Source organism: Carassius gibelio, chromosome B9 (assembly GCF_023724105.1).
Source record: "Carassius gibelio isolate Cgi1373 ecotype wild population from Czech Republic chromosome B9, carGib1.2-hapl.c, whole genome shotgun sequence".
Classification (NCBI taxonomy): domain Eukaryota; kingdom Metazoa; phylum Chordata; class Actinopteri; order Cypriniformes; family Cyprinidae; genus Carassius; species Carassius gibelio.
Genome location: NC_068404.1, coordinates 28479011 through 28495724, shown reverse-complemented (window position 1 = coordinate 28495724; position 16714 = coordinate 28479011). Strand labels below are relative to the sequence as shown.

The window sequence follows — 16714 nt, the reverse complement described above, 5'->3', positions numbered from 1 at the left end:
AGTATGTTAAGGAGCGTAACATTTCCGTCACAGCTTTAGGTATTCGACCAATCACAGTGCACTGGATAGCTGGCCAATCAGAGCACACCTTGATGAGCTTTGTAAAAATCGATGCGTTTCAGAAAAGACGGGGCATACAGGAGAAACGATAATATACAGTATGTGGAAAATAATGTTTTTTTTAACCTTAAACCATATAAACACATTTCATTCCACCAAATAATGTTCTTTTTAGCAGGATCATATGACTACTTTATTTAAATGTCTCTAACATGGTTTGGTAAAAATTTCTCAATGGTAGTGTAAAAAACTTTTTACCGACAAAAACGGCTTTTTTCAGAGCAAGCCATTTTGTAGCATTTTCCTTAAAATGTTAATGAGCTCCGCTGACTCCGCCCCTCTCTTCTGAGCTGCTCTCTGAAAGACTGTTTACTCTAGCTGCATTCATCATGAAACTTGCTAATTAACACATTATTAGTAAAGGCGATTTGCAAAGATTCATTAAAAAACCTTAAACTCACTTCTTCTGGAGGTGAGGCTGGATCACGAATGATCCGCACGAGCATAGACACATTTATGTAGATCAGGGGTTCATTCCCTTCAGAAACAAACGCAATCCACTGAGTCTTCAGCAGATCAGATGTAGGAAGTAAATAACGACTGCTATGTTCATTATCACATCCAACAACAGTATTGTAGATTAAAAATAAAAAACACTGGATGTTTTTTTTTTTTTATCATTATAGGGAGGTTGTGTACACACAATGCCAACATTCATTTCAGTTCAAACAACTTGTAAAAGTGCTTTTTATCATTTCAAATATAAGTATATAAAATGTTATGTTTAATATATCAAAACATTATTTATGCTTTTGTAATTGCAGTTAAATACATTGATGTCTTTCATATACACATCTAAATGCCACTTCAGATGCAGCTTCTGTGTTGAATTCTAATTCTAATTCACTGATTAAATGTAAGAATGTGACTCAAAAGATAATGGACACTTTTATAAAATGTTAAAATCAGTTTAAACAGATTGGAACATTAAGTTTGATTATATCAGTGTGTGTGTGTGTGTGTGTGTGTGTGTGTTTAATCATTATAGACCTGTGTTTTTACCGGAGGCTACCAGGATAATTATAACTGATTTTATTAAATTCATGAACATAAACTATATCTTCTCTATTTCTAGTTTGTAGCATGGATCATTCATCAACATAAAATGGTTTGATGTATTGTGCTACAGATACAGATGGAGATTATGCAGTAAGATATTCATTTACAGTAGTGTTTCTGTCTATGAATGTAAGGCCGCCGTGATTTAGCCAAGTAAGACATGTTCCTGGATCAACATATTCTGGAAGGATGTTGTTGATCCAGGAACATGTTGTACTTGGTGAAATCACACTCGCCATAAAAAACTACATGGATAGCTGAGTAACAATAGTGCAGAAGCACATAACCCTAATTTTAAGCCTAAAAGTTATATTTCAATTCTGACCGGTTGATTGGAATGTTGTTCCAGGATCATGTTGTACTTGAACTAAAATCACGCAACTGTATGTAAATGAATGTAGTAATGTGGCTAGATGTCATGTTACAAGGACTGTCCAGTCATTTAAGAAATATATACAGTACAGTACATATATAATATATATATATATATATATATATATATAAAATACTTTCTGTGTTGTACTGTAAGTGGTGGAAAAACAAATAGACTTTTTTGAACTTTGAAGATAGCATTGTTATGTTTTCATTTACGATGTAGCATCAAATACATTTAATAAGAACATCATTCATGAAATTAACATTCCTCTAATTTTCTAATAATTATAATGTTCAAGTTTAACTAGTATAATAATGCATTCTAATGACCTTTGTAAATAGAATATTGTGAATCACGTTAAAACAAACTTGAACAAACTGACCAGGATCACAAACACAACACAACGAATCTAGGATCTAGAACTGAACTTCAACAGACTCTAACACACTCTTATCTGAACACATTTCTGAAGTAAAGCTATAGAAATGAGATTCATGTTAATGAAGTTACATTTTTCCAAAGCTGAATGAAAATGGAAATGAATCCGCAGAACCTGCCGTGTCCGGTGTGGAGGAGTTCTGCTGAGGGCTCACCGTCCCGAACGAGAAGGAAAACTCCTCTTGACGACTCTCGGCTTCATCGAACAGGAAACCTTACAGAGAAACCATATTAATGGATGTAAATATGGTTTAATCTTTCATCTATTTAATCTATTTTCTCTGTGGCTGGTGTGCAATGTGTCCTCAGAAAAAAAGGTACAAAAGCTGTCACTGGTGGTACCTTTTCAAAAGATACTCTTTAGTACCTTCTAGATACTCATAGATACACTAGGTACAGATGTGTACCTTTAAGGTCCAAATATGGACCTTTTAAGTAGAAAGGTGAACCATTTGAAAAGGTACCACCCCAGTGACATGGCTATATTCTTGACAGGTTTGGATGTTAGATATTACTCATGTTCGTTCTTCACCTGAGAACTTGGGTGCCAATCCTGGGGACTTCTGTTGTCACCAGAAACACAGAATCAGCTTTCAGACATTTAAAATGTTCAATCATAATTACAAACGTCAGAGTTCCTCCATAAATACCCTGTCGCTGAAATAGGAGCTCGTGAAGGTAAATGGAGATGCCTACAACATAAGCACACAAACATACACACAGATGAAACGATGAAGCTTTTATTGAAGAAACGATGCATGTGTCAGTCTTCTGAAGTTCACCTCTTCTGCAGCAAAATCACAGCCCAGCTTAGAGAACGCAGGTGTACTGGGACCAGAATTCATGGAGAAGACAAAAGCGGGCGACTTGGTGTCTGAGACCTCCTGCCGTCCAGGTGAGGAACTGGGACTGTTGCTGTTAACAGATCCGACAGTTATCGGTCTCAAACTAGTACTAGATTCATCAATGAATGTTACATGCATTGATAGAATCAATATATAAGTTCATCTAAATGCTGTTTGGTTGACATACACTCAACCACTTCTTGTGCAGGTTTTTGTTGTGCAATAAAAAAAAGGAATGAATTGCAATTAATGAAATGAAATAAAAATCTCCTTCTCCTTAATTCACTATTTCTTATGTACCTCATGAAACCTTATATTTCTCAAATTATTGCCTACTTGAATTGAAGATGAATCGCTTGTCGCTTTGGGTAAATGAATAAAAGTAAATGTAGGTGAATCCCAGAGAAATGCATGATGTAAAATGGGTTGCAAATGTTGACTTCAGACTAATGGAAGTGACAGTTTGCTGCATATAAAGGCACAGGATGCTTCATCATAAACACCGCTGAATGGGTCGTACTTTAGAGAGAAGGTGGGGGTGGTTGGCATGGCTTTTATTCTAGCTGGTGATGGTGGAGGACAGATGCCACGGTCGTTCACTGTGTCCTCCTGAGCATCTGCTGTGGTCACCTCCAGACAATCTTCCTCTTCCTCCTCTGACACTTCCACCATGAGCTCAGAAGCACAAGAAACATTCATATTCCCCTCCTGCATTCATTCAAACAGATCAGATAGGAATATATAAAGGTTGGACTAAGCAAGATTTGCTAATGTTTTTTTTTTTTTTTTTTTTGGGGCGACAAGGCTGCATTTATTTAATCAAAAATACAGTATTTTTTATCTATTATTACAATTTTAAATAACTGTTTCTACTGTAAAATTGTATTTATTCATGTGATGCAAAGCTGTATTTTCAGCATCATTCCTCCAGTCTCCAGTGTCACATGATCTTCAGAAATCATTATAATATACTGATTTACTGCCCAAGAAACATTTCTGATTATTATCAATGTTGAAAACAGTTGTGCTGCTTCATATTTTTTTGTGGAAACCGTGATACACAACAATTAAAAAAATTTGGATAAGTGACTTTTTTTTTTTTTTTTTCATTAAATAAAGAAAATACGTTTATTCAGCAAGGATGCATTAAATTGACCAGAGGTGGCAGTAAAGACATTTATAATGTTGCAAAAGGTTTCTATTTCCATGCTGTTCTATTGATCTTTTTTATTCATCAAATAATCGTGAAAAAATCATTTAAAATCAGTTGTGAGGGTGGTTATTGAGTTTCAACTGTACCAGTTCGTTCACCTCCTCTGACTGCTTCTGATCACCTTCTTGCATTTGATCTAAAACGAAAGGATTGTTATTGGTCAGTGTATGTGCTCATTGAGGTTTATTTTGTGATACACTCAATATATTAATATTTGCTGGGGTTTACCTTCTCCAGTTTCTCCGGTCTTTGTCCATAGTCCGTGGTGAAATGTGTCAGTTTGAGATTCACTTTCATCTGTTTTATCCTTGTCTTCCTCAGAAGGACCTTCAGCAACCATGTGCTCATCTGCATATTCTTCAGGCTTCTAGAAGTTACAGAATTCACAATGCCATGTCTCAACATATTAATTTACCAATAGAAGTGGGCCAGTTTAAATATTTTTCTGAAGTAGATTTAGCTGCAGGAAACAGCAGAAGAACAGTACCTGCATTATGAGGTCTTGATGAGGTTTCATTTCATCAAATGACTCCCTGTTTTCAATTTGAGAGATGTCATTGTCTTGACACTTACTATTTTCATAGGAGAAAGAATGTGTATTAAAACATAGCCACTAACTTGACATAAAAAATAATAATAATCTGCTGTGAAGATAAAATACCTGTCAGCAGCATCAGTGACTGGCTCATCTTCACCTATCAAAACACAAGATCTGACATATAAATACATTTTAAAAAATGTATTTTCAAATGTATTTTCAACTTTTTGGATGTCCTTAAGGAGGAAACAGGTGAATTACCCAGCGCTGCCATCAGTTCTCTCTCTTTCTCCAATATTTGTTCTTCGGTTGCTCTGATCCTCCTCTCAATTTCCTCATTCTCACCTTGAATCTTCAGCAGTTTTTGAGCGAGCGAGTTCTGACAGTATCGATCCTTATACTGCTGAAACACGTTCCTATAGCTCTCCATTCTCTCCTGGAAGATTTTCCTTCAAAGACCAAGCATCTTTAACCCTTTAAACCCTGAACTGTGTCATATTTGATATCTGATTTTCCAAAGCCTATGAATTATACACATGATTGCTGAAAAACCTGTTTCGCATAATCTACACGCGTGCACTTACAGCAAATATCATCTTATTAAGACATATTAGTGAGTATTTATATGATTTTAATGTAAGTATCTGCTATCTCATCGATTTATGTTACCAGCATCAGAATTTCCACCAAATTGCATTTTTTTGGCCACATGTTTGGCCTCTGAGTTTTTTCCTATAGATATTCTCACTATATTTACATTTAGTCATTTAGCAGACGCTGAGAATTTTCTATGTTGCACTTCAAATTTTGTTAGAATTTGATATTTTTTCTTTGAAATAACTATTTTTCTTCTCATTTTTTTCTCTTAGCTGTTATGTTTATTGATGTTTATTGTTTCTGATGTGTACAGGCCTGTCAGACACAATTACAAACAGATATTGTATAATAGTTATATTGTTTAGTCCTAGCCTGCGAATATTTGAAACTTAAAATCAGTTAACAGCCAAGGTAGCGTACCTAATGAGAGTTAACGTTAATCACGTATTTACTAGCAGCTTCGTATTTCTAACTACAACAAAACTGTCAATAGCTTAAATCAAGTGAAATATGATCCAAGTAAACCACCGACTCCTCTTGACATGGCCTCATCGTCTAGTTTATCATACTGTATGTTAATGACAAAAGTAGGCTACTTGGTGATTCCACGAGATAATGGGAACGTTAGATGTCCATATTTGGCCACTGCGTGGGGATATTAATCCAGTTTTCTACCATTTCAAAGGGAAACCTCTGTAATCTCCGTATCCAGTAGCTTCATTAAATACCTCTCGCGGTCCTCGGCCGGCAAAGAGAGTGTGTATGTTTCTGCCATTTTTGCTATCAAGAAATTAGAGCGAGTTCTGTATCAGGGGAATCCGTTTGTTTTCCCCCAAAAAGGGGCGTTAACCTTCGATGACGCAAAAGTAGCGTTGGTCTATTAAACCTAAAACTGTGTTACTGTATTTTTTACGATATACAACCGTTAAACCTAAAACAGTGTTACTGTATTTTTAAGGTATAAAACGTTAAACCTACAACGGTGTTACCATATTTTTTTTACGATATACGGCCGTTAAACCTAAAACGGTGGTACTGCATTTTTTTAAGGTATAAAACTGTTAAACTTTAAATGGTGTTACCGTATTTTTATGGTATAATTCTGGCAACCACAGCTGTCGATTTTTTACAGTATATTTTACAGATAAATTTTTACAGTGCAAATGAGGACAATAGATGCAATCAAAACCAACGAAAGGGCAATAATACACAAGTGCTAATGTGAAATGTGTAATTTATTTTTTAGTGTTCCTGTAGCTCAAGTGGTAGAGCATTGCATTAACAAGCGCAAGGTTGGGGGTTCAATTCCCCGGGAACACATGACAGGTAAAAAATGTATAGCCTGAATGCATTGTAAGTCGCTTTGGATAATAGTGTCTGCTAAATGCATAAATTTTATTTTTAATTTTAATTAAAGTGCTAAGACAAGTCTTGATTCATCTAACTGTATCAGTATATACGAGCAATAAAAGGTTGATGTAAAAAATATGAAGTGTGACTTTTTCATATTTTGTCTAAGAGGTCAATGAACTGTTCCTTTTGAAATGGAAATATTTGTATGACTATACGTCAGGCTTGACCTACATGTCTTGATTATAGCTGTCCTGTCTCTTCTCTAGCTCAGCTTCCAGTGTCTTTTCATATTGAAGCAGCAGATGACCTGTTCGCTGAAGACTGATATCAGAATATTTATATTACACTCTCTTTGGGACTTGAAAATAACAATATTGTCAGCCTCACACTTTGCCGTACTTCTTGGTGTTTTCTTTGATGAACTTCAGCATGGTTTGTTTTTGCTGGACTTCCTCACTGAGTCTGCTGAGGGTCTTGTGAGTTGTGCTGATGTAATCCTTCTTCTCTTGAATGTTGGACTCACAAACTAAAAACACAGAGCAATTGTTTCCTTCTTTACAACTGAGAGATTCTTCCACTTTTTGAGAACTTTTTATATTTCCAGAGTTTTAAAAACCTACTTTGTATTTGTTGTTTGAGGTCATCCTTCTTCTGAGCAAGTTCTCGTGTTTCTATACCTGTTTATATATTACAGTATACAGTAAACACCAAGTTAAACGTATCAGAATATGTAAACAAATGATGAAATGAAGCGTTCTCAATACGTTACCTAACTGAAGCAGCAGGTTGTCCAGTTGATTTACCGTCTGCTCCTCCATTTAAAACCTGAAAAAAATAGCACACTGATCACTCAAATAGATCTATTTTTCAATCGTACGATATAAAATAAGGCAAATTTGCGTATTTAAGGCGAATACTGTGCGTTTCGACGTATTTTAAACAGAGCTCGTGCGCGTCCGTTATTTCGCGAGATAACTGTCACTCTGTTGTCAAAAAACCAACCGAAGCTTCAAAAACAAGCCCAGTATTTTTGACAATTTATTATCAATTATTTATTACGAATAAATGAGCCTGCAACATATCAAACGGAAAATAATGTTTTATTTAAAAATTAAAAATCAGAAGTTATTTTACAAAAATCAAAATGGGAACAAAACTCTTTTAACAAGCAACCATATATTTTTTTAATGAGCCCAAAAAAAACCATAGACAGTAAAAAACGCGACCCGGGGTTTAGCCCAGAAAAATCCATGTATGTGACTTTTTATTTTAATGAATCAGAAAGATTTACCTTGTTTAAAATATACAAAAACAATTAAAATATATATATTTAAGTATTGAGGAAAATACATACATCAAAGCAATGATTTTGCAATAAATATTTACCATGGTCATATCTATTAATTTATTTGCAACGCTGCTTTTATTTTCCGTGTCAGTCTAATTTGAGCTTGCGATACCATTTTTCCTTTGCGCTTCACTTTTCTGACGTGGGGGCGTGTACAACATGCCTCCATGGAAGTGACGTCATCCGTCCAAGACGCTGCTCACTGATCCAAGGAAGTCGACGTTGAAGTTGAAGTTAAAGTCGGCCGCGTGCTGCCATCTTGTAGCAGAATTTCACTTGCGTTAGCCTTCCCATTGACTCCCATTCATTTTGGCGTCATTTTGACAGCGAATAACTTTACATCTGAGGCGTTTAAAGACTCCGTTTGTCCATTATTTATTTCTAAAGATACACGACAATGTATAAAAATAATTTGAGTCAGTTCGGGAGTTCGTAGCGGGATCGCGAATCATTTGAGTCAATTTGGGGATCGCGAATCATTTGAAAAAGTTCGGGAGTTCGTAGCGGGATCGCGAATCATTTGAGTCAGTTCGGGAGTTCGTAGAGGGATCGCGAATCATTTGAGTCAATTCGGGGATCGCGAATCATTTGAATAAGTTCGGGAGTTTGTAGCGGGATCGCGAATCATTTGAGTCAACTTGGGGATCGCAAATCATTTGAAGCAGTTCGGGAGTTCGTAGCGGGATCGCGAATAATTTGAGTAATCTGACTCCAGTTTGGGAGTTGGAGTGGGATCGCGAATCATTTGAGTCAGTTTGGGAGTTCGTAGCGGGTTCGCGAATCATTTGAGTCAGTTTGAGGATCGCAAATCATTTGAATCAGTTCGGGAGTTCGTAGCGGGATCGCGAATCATTTGAGTCAGTTCGGGAGTTCAAAGCGGGTTCGCGAAACATTTGAGTCAGTTTGGGGATCGCGAATCATAGTTGTATATGGATAGGCATTTTTAACTAATTTAGTAGCTAGTTATAATTATGTTTTCCACGCTTGTTTGGGTGTGAAATGTGAACTCGTATTTTTTGTTTTAATGATGTGCCTTTTAACAGTATCAGTTTATTCAAAAACTGAACAAATCGTGCCTAAAAAGTGCATTCATCTAGGCTAATGTAAAGTTACATGATGAAGTCATACTAGTGCGTGTGTGCATTTTGAGTGCGTTCTTTCACTGCATTATTCGGTTTATTCAAATGCATTTATGAATGCATGTGAAAGATCACAAAATTCAAGACATGAACCCTTTGTGCCAAAAGGGTTCTTTCTTGTCATTATAGAACCTTTTTAGCATAAAAGGTTCTTTGGAGTTGAGTAAAGAACCAGTGATCCCTTTCTTCTAACAGTTTGTTGTCATAATATATATATATATATATATATATATATATATATATATATATATATACATAATATATAAAAATTTTCAAAAATATGTTCTATGATTTCCAAATAAATTTAATAATAAATATGCCGTATGCTAAACAAAATATTAAAAGTAAATTAATTAAGTATTTGGTTAGCGTGTCATGAAACGAGTCGTTACTTGTTTTCTGAATAAATAATTACAACGACTTGTCCATGCTCAGTCAGTAGCATAAAACTTTTTATTCACAACATTTATGTAAATTTTTATTTTCATTTATTTTGTTATTTTACTAAATACGCATTTATTATATTAAATAAACATATTTAATATTACACAGACAGAGACATAAACACAAATACGAATAAAATGATATTTAAAAATAAATATTTATAATAAAATATTGAATGTAGTTCACAAGATTCAGATTGCACGTCTCTGAGATCACAGCTGCTTCAGCTAGGATGGGCTTCGATTTAGCGTCGTCTGATTGGACAGGAGAGACGTTCCAGATTCTGTGGGCGTGGCTTGCGTTCACTGTGGCCCAGGCGCATCTGTCTCAGCTAACGCAGCTAAGCATTTAATCGCAAGAGTTTTCACAGCTGCTATTTCATGCATTTACATCTGGTAGGTAAGAAATAAAAATGTAGTTCTCATGAATCCAGCAGGAGCTTCTGGTGGTTGTGAAGAAGACGTTTGTTACAGTAGATCCGGGTTTGGGTGTGATTAAAGCCAGAGCTGATCAGCTGAGAGAAAGGCTCTCAGGCATTACACAATAGCGATCAAAATAAACACTCATCTCAGGCGGGCTCTGATCAAGGGATTCTAGTTTCATATAATGTTTTATTAAAACACTTTACTGTACTGTACTGTACTACTCATGTGCATGTCTTTGTTTAGAGCTGAATGAACGGAGGGCTGTTGTTTGCAACATCAAAGCTATTGTACATGTCAGGGTTATTTTTATATTTTTATATACTTTTTAGAATTTATTAATATTTTAAATCAGCTTTTATTTGTATATTTTCCGTTTTCATTTAAATTCCTGTTTGTTTTAGTCATTTGTTATGTGCTGATCCTTTAGATTGTTTTTATTATTGTTATGTGCATTAGCAATTTTGTTCCTTTATTGTCCTTTTTATTATTATTTTTATTAATTCTATTATCTTTATTCCAGTTTTAGACATTTTATTACTTCGACCTACACTTATTTTATTCCAGTTAGCTTCCATGGCAACATTTCTAGTTAGTACTTTTGTTACTTTCATGTGTTTATTTTTTACTTTAATTTCAGTCAGTTGCCACATCTCTAATTTTATGTGCTTTGCGTTTTTATTTATTTTTGTTTTGAATATTTCTATTTAAATTGAATTTATTCTATTACAGTTTTAGTAATTGTAGTGCTTCAACCTAAACTTGCATACTCTATGTAATTCTTAATTTTCTAATTAATTCCTAAACATTTTTAATTCTAATGTGCTTTTATAATTTTTTTATAATTATTTTTATTTCAGCTTTAGTAATTTTAGCATTTCAATTGTACCTTTTCTAAATAAATCCTTAAATTTCCAAATTAGTTCTAATTAATTCCAACTAATATTTCTATTTCTAATATTACTTTAGCTTTATTTCAATTAACATGTTTTAATTCATTATTATTTCTCAATAAAACCAATACAATTTACACATACAATTTGAATATATGTATGATTTTGTAAAAATATGTGATATCTTGCCTCAGTATAGTCTTATAGACTCTCTTGTATACATTTATATTTTTTACCTTTTAGTTCAAGCAATGCAAAATAATGTCATGTTTTCCTTAGTTTCCTTTTTGAGTGAATGCGTGCCAAATATCAACTGTGCATCATGTTTCTCTCTCATTCCCACAGGCCTGTCATGTTCGGATGGAGTAAATAGCCTTCTCCAGTCTTTCTGAAGTTGTATCTCCTCCCAAAGCTTGCGAGACACTAACATGGAGCAGGTGGAGCAGCTCAGGTCTGCCAGCCCTCAGCTGGAGTCTGTAAGGTCAGAGGTCTCAGAAGGGCAGGATGAAGGAAGCACCAGCACTCGAAGGAAGAGGAGAAAGCGAGAGCACCGGCCGGAGTCCATCATCGTCTACCGCTCTGATCCAGAGAGAGACCATGGAGGAGATAGCGAGGCTGGAGAGAGGAACTCTGAAGAGGGAGCTACGTTCCTGAACAACCCCAGCAGTGAAGGTGAAGCATGCAATCTAGTAAGAAAAGGTTTCGGACACTTAAGCCACTTAGCAATGTCTTTCCACTACAAAACTAAATGTAAAAATCAGTTTCATTTAACCCTAACTGATGCCGAAATTCAGTGCAACTCAAGCAGAATACAAAACACATTTAAATATTTATAAATACTTATTTAAATTCAGACTTTTTTTTATTTAAATTCAACTTTTTTTTTTGGCCAGGTGGTGTGTTAATGCTTAAGAATACTTAAGAATTGAATACTTGCAAGGATGCATTAAATCTATCAAAAGTGACTGTAAAGACATTTACTGTACGTATGATGTTACAAAAGATTTACATTTCAAATAAATGCTGTTCTTTGGAATTTTTTATTCATCAAAATATGCCGAAAAATATAAGTGTGTCACAGCTTTTTTCAACATTGTCAATAATCAGAAATGTTTCTTGAGCATTAAATCAGCATATCAGAATGATTTCTGAAGATCACGTGACACTGAAGACTGGAGTAATGGTGCTGAATATACAGCTGTGCATCAAATAAATGAATTTCAGTTTAAAATATATTCACATAGAAAACTTTTATTTCAAATTGTAATAATATTTTTAAAAAATTACTGTATTTTTGTTCAAATAAATGCAGCCTTAGGTGAGCAGAAGAGACTTCTTTTAAAAACATTTAAAAGTCTTGTTTTGAACAGTAAAGTCAAAAGTTAGTAAAGTTTAACTGCACATAAATCAGACCTATTTTAGATTTTCCCCACCATAACCCTAACTCTTACTGATAATGTTAAATGATCATACAAATAATCACATTTTTGTTGGCCAATAAAAAATGCCCCCCCCCCCCCAAAAAAAAACAACAACAACCTTTCTCTCACAAAGAAAACATTCAAAATTAACTGAAAATAATAGAATTAATTACTTTCAACAACCTAAAAAGACTTCTATCATTTCACATCTCTTAGTGAACGATTCTGTCTATGGTCAAACATCAAAATTGGCTAAAGATTTCTAAGGTTTTTTTTTTTTATTGGACGGTGACAAAATGCCATTTCTTCATAAGTGGGGAAGAAGTTTTGAGTTGTGAAACTTATGTAAAAGTTAATATTTTAAATACTGTAAACTCTTTTATCTTAAAAGATAAAATAACAAATTAATGAATGGGTTATTAAACCAATTTTATTTTATCTGTAAAGCAGCTCTACAAAAAGATAGTACTGCGGTTTAATGTTGATTCAGTTCAGTTCAATAACTGTCAATGTTGCAAAGTTGGTGTCGTTATGCAGCTTAATTCAGTGAAAATTTAGTTCTCGTATCAAGAATCTTGCAGCTCTAATTCCTCGTGATGTTAGCCCTGTCAAGTCAAATGTATTTCTATTGCCCTTTATACTTTACAGATTGTTTCAAAGAAGCTTAACATTAATAAACAGAAAAATAACAGTGTTAATTTTGTAAAATTCATCAATTATGAAACAAGTTTCAACTGTAAAGTGGATGACAAAAATGTCATTATTCAGCTCAATTTAGTCCAATGTTGATTCAGATTAGTTCAATAACTGTCAATGTTATGAAATTAGTGTCATAATGCATCATAATGAAGCCTTACCTGATAGTGTCATTGCAACTGAACCAATAATATTACTAAATATTAATTGCATTTGTTCTTGAACCTGGACCACAAAACCGGTCATAAGGGTCAATTTTTTTAATTGATTTATACCGTCTGAAAGTTTAATAAATAAGCTTCCATTGATTTATGGTTTGCTAGGATCGGACAAAATTTGTCTGAGACACAACTATTTGGAAATCTGAGGGTGCAAAAAATCTAAATACTGAGAAAAAATGCTTTTAAAGTTGTCCAAATGAAGATCTTAACAATGCATATTACTAATCAAAAAGTAAGTTTTGATATATTTACGGCAGGAAATAAAAAATAAAAGAAAAAATAAAAATCTTTAATTTTGACCCATACATTTGCTATTGCTACAAATATACCCCAGAGGCTTCAGACTGCTTTCGTGCTCCAGGATCACAAATGAGGATTGCATTAAAAATCCCACAGCCTCCTGGATTCGGTCTCATCCTAAATGAAATGTCTTGGCTTCATCAGGTTGGGCCGTGTCTACTGACAGCCGCTACGTGACGCTCACAGGGACCATCACACGCGGAAAGAAGAAAGGTCAGATGGTGGACATCCACGTCACGCTCACCGAGAGAGAGCTGCAGGAGATGGCCAGGTCAAAGGAGCGTCTGGATGCCGAATGCGACGCTCGCGAGGGATCGAGTCGCTCGTGTGGTCTCGGTCTTTCTCAGGGACCCCATGTTGTCCTGTGGAGCCTCTCCTGCGCTCCCTTCATCTTCGTCCTGTCCTTCATCACCTCGTTTTACTACGGTACTCTCACTTGGTACAATATATTCCTGGTGTACAACGAGGAGCGGACGTTCTGCCATAAGATCACGGTCTGCCCGTTCCTCATCATCTTCTACCCCGTGCTCATTGTGGCTCTGTCGCTGTCGCTGGGCTTGTACTCGGCCGTGGTGCAGGTGTCCTGGGCCTTCAGCGAGTGGTGGCTGTCGGTCAGGGATCTGGAGAAGGGTTTCTGCGGATGGGCTTGTGGGAAGCTGGGACTGGAGGACTGTTCTCCGTACAGCGTGGTCGAGCTGCTGGACTCGGACACTATTTCTGGGAGTCTGCGGGGAAAGTCGCAGCAAACATCCTCGGTGTGATTAGAAATCTCTGATGGTTACACAGCCCTGCATTTTAATAATATATTATAATAGTTCTCCCAGAAACAACATTTTCTGAAATGTACTCACTGTTAGGTCATACAAGATAAGGATGAGTTTGTTTCTTCGTCAGATTTGGAGAAATGTAGCATTGCATCAGTGTCTCATCAGTGGATGCTTTGCAGTGAATGGGTGCCGTCAGAATTAGAGTCCAAACAACTGATAAATGCATCACAGTAATCCACAACACTTCAGTTCACTGTGCAGAGCTGTGGCTCTCCAGGAATTAAGTTTAAAGCCATCGCATCTGGCTAAAATACGAGTTCATAATCCATAATAACATTTCTTCTTATGAAAACGCCTTCTCCTGTTGTGTCTCTCATCAAAATCCAGCCACGTATTTGTGTTGTGTTACTATGGATTAAGGACTTGTATTTTTTTTTCGGGAGCAACAGTTTAAAGGTAAATCATCTTAATGATATATTTTATTTTTTATAAATATGCAGCTTTTGGCAGATGCATTGGTGAAGCAAATCTGATGAAGAAACGATCTAAATCTTGCATGACCTGAAAGTGAGCATATTTCAGCAAATTTTCATTCCTGGGTCAACTATTCCTTTAATTGTAATGCTTCAGGATGAATTGAACTTGTGATCTGCAAAGTACTGTAAAAAATGTTTAAATAACTTTTGCTAAATCTGTAATTTTCTGTGACTCTTGGGGTGTAGTGAAACACTTATCTACACGTAGGAGAAAACATCCGGGTCATGTTTGCATTTCTCTCTATAAGGCTATAATTCTGTGAATTCTGTCTGCCTTGAAATCAGGATTAGGAAGAAAATAACGTAATGCATCAGAAAATGGGCTGAGAACTGAACAAATAGTTGCAGTTGGCTCCGTGGAGGACATGAATCATTTGGATTTCATTCAGCAGATGTAATGCAGGGTGGTGTTACTGCTCATGGGCCAAACTTTTATTTAGTCCTTTTTTCATATTGTGGGGCATTCATTCTTTCATATGCAGTACATTTTAAATATTTATTCTTTGCCATTTTTTATTGGCACTTGGAAGGTGTTCATTTTGGATCCTGGGCCAAACTCTAATTTGTTTTACTAATTTAGTCTCTTGCTCACCAAGAAAGTTGTTGTTTTTTTACAGCATTTTTTCATATTGTAAGACATTCATTCTTTCATATGCGGTACATCTAAACTATTTATTCTTTGCTCATTTATTGTATTTTTTAAACAGTTTGCATGTCTTTCTTTTTATATTTAAAATGTTTTTGTTTTTTTCTATAAAGCAGATGGGTTATTGAAAGAGCAGAGGAGTAAAGGCTTTTCATAACCCCCTGTAAAATGAAGCCATATATAATCATCTTCAAGTGAACTGTGAGATGTTTTGTGAGATTGTGAGAAGCCCTGTGTATCCTGTGAGTAGTTTTATTTATGACGAGCCCCAGAGAATTTAATAAATGAACACAAAAGTGGCAAATTATGTGCAGAATGTTGTGTGTTTGTGTTTATGGGGGCTGACAATTATTACAAATATTATATTCATAAGAGTCATAACCAGTACAAAGACTGTGTCTGAGTCAAAATAACATTTTAAATCACTGCATATCAAATGCATTATGAGAAAATGGTGTTTCTTCTGTCTAACATTAGGTTGGTTAGTCAATTTTTCATTACGTTTTTCTTCGTTTCTCTTTGATTTAATCGTTTGAACTTGCATTTATATTGTGCAGTGATGCTCAAAGAAGATAATAAAATGAATACTCCTGTATTTTCATGTCTGGTTTGTGCATCTGTTGAACACGTTGAACATGCTTGGCTGAATTTATAATTTAGGATGACTTGCAATTAACTGGCGAAAATATATGTGTATATATATATATATATATATATATATATATATATATATATATATATATATATATATATATATATATATATATATATATATATATATTCTGATGTTTATTTTTTACCTCACAACAAGGACATCATCTCTACTAACCTTTTATTTTTTTTTTATTTTTTTTCAAAGTGTGTGACATTTACATCTATGCAATCCTTAGGCAGTTTATGAACCTATAATATCATGCTTTGATGAATCATGATCTCTTGTAGAGCAGATATATATATATATATATATATATATATATATATATATATATATATATATATATATATATATATTCGTTCAGTTTTTGTCATTATAAAGTCATGCACAACAATAATACATGCATATCCGTCCATCCATTTTGAGACTGATGTGTAAATACTGTTATGATTATCATAAGTGAGACTAAAAACCCCTCATGTATATAGTCATGACACAATCTGACAGATTAAATTATAACAGGATAGGCCTCTATATCGGGATTTCTATAAACACGTTTGACCTACACTGGACATGTTTCATTTTATGTAAGAAAATGTATTTTTATGTCTTTTTATAGATATCTGCAGTGTTAACTGATACATCCCGTTGACTATAACAATGTTTACCATTCACCATAACGTGATT

At 34.8% G+C, this 16714-nt stretch overlaps 2 protein-coding genes across 4 annotated transcripts; one reads left to right on the top strand and one right to left on the bottom strand.

The window, feature by feature from the left end:
- Nucleotides 1–1723: 1723 nt before the first annotated feature.
- Nucleotides 1724–5302, bottom strand: LOC127965577 (uncharacterized). The gene is made up of 10 exons (XM_052566415.1): nucleotides 4851–5302; nucleotides 4713–4746; nucleotides 4539–4623; nucleotides 4280–4418; nucleotides 4138–4187; nucleotides 3359–3546; nucleotides 2776–2908; nucleotides 2644–2685; nucleotides 2526–2556; nucleotides 1724–2207 (listed from the first exon to the last, which is right to left on the bottom strand). Exons 1-10 carry the CDS (start codon nucleotides 5017–5019, stop codon nucleotides 2062–2064), a joined length of 1017 nt encoding a protein of 338 aa, XP_052422375.1. The 5' UTR covers nucleotides 5020–5302; the 3' UTR covers nucleotides 1724–2061.
- Nucleotides 5303–9755: 4453 nt separating this feature from the next.
- Nucleotides 9756–15967, top strand: LOC127964503 (transmembrane protein 169-like). 3 transcript variants are annotated; one of them, XM_052564723.1, is made up of 3 exons: nucleotides 9756–9869; nucleotides 11131–11457; nucleotides 13568–15967. In XM_052564723.1, exons 2-3 carry the CDS (start codon nucleotides 11214–11216, stop codon nucleotides 14182–14184), a joined length of 861 nt encoding a protein of 286 aa, XP_052420683.1. In that variant the 5' UTR covers nucleotides 9756–9869; nucleotides 11131–11213; the 3' UTR covers nucleotides 14185–15967. The 3 variants fall into 3 exon arrangements, with proteins under 3 accessions (XP_052420683.1, XP_052420682.1, XP_052420681.1); XM_052564722.1 differs by having other exon boundaries at nucleotides 9762–9865; XM_052564721.1 differs by having other exon boundaries at nucleotides 9788–9942.
- Nucleotides 15968–16714: the final 747 nt, after the last annotated feature.

What these genes read in the sequence shown, in the direction of transcription:
- LOC127965577 (XM_052566415.1), bottom strand. Translation starts at nt 5,019, where the DNA reads ATGGAGAGCTATAGGAACGTGTTTCAGCAGTATAAGGATCGATACTGT. An exon ending in ATCAAGACCTCATAATGCAG is followed by an intron (nt 4,419 to 4,538) that starts GTACTGTTCTTC and finishes TGTAACTTCTAG; the next exon opens with AAGCCTGAAGAATATGCAGA. An exon ending in ACCCCCACCTTCTCTCTAAA is followed by an intron (nt 2,909 to 3,358) that starts GTACGACCCATT and finishes ATCTGTTAACAG; the next exon opens with CAACAGTCCCAGTTCCTCAC.
- LOC127964503 (XM_052564723.1), top strand. Translation starts at nt 11,214, where the DNA reads ATGGAGCAGGTGGAGCAGCTCAGGTCTGCCAGCCCTCAGCTGGAGTCT. An exon ending in GAACAACCCCAGCAGTGAAG is followed by an intron (nt 11,458 to 13,567) that starts GTGAAGCATGCA and finishes TGGCTTCATCAG; the next exon opens with GTTGGGCCGTGTCTACTGAC.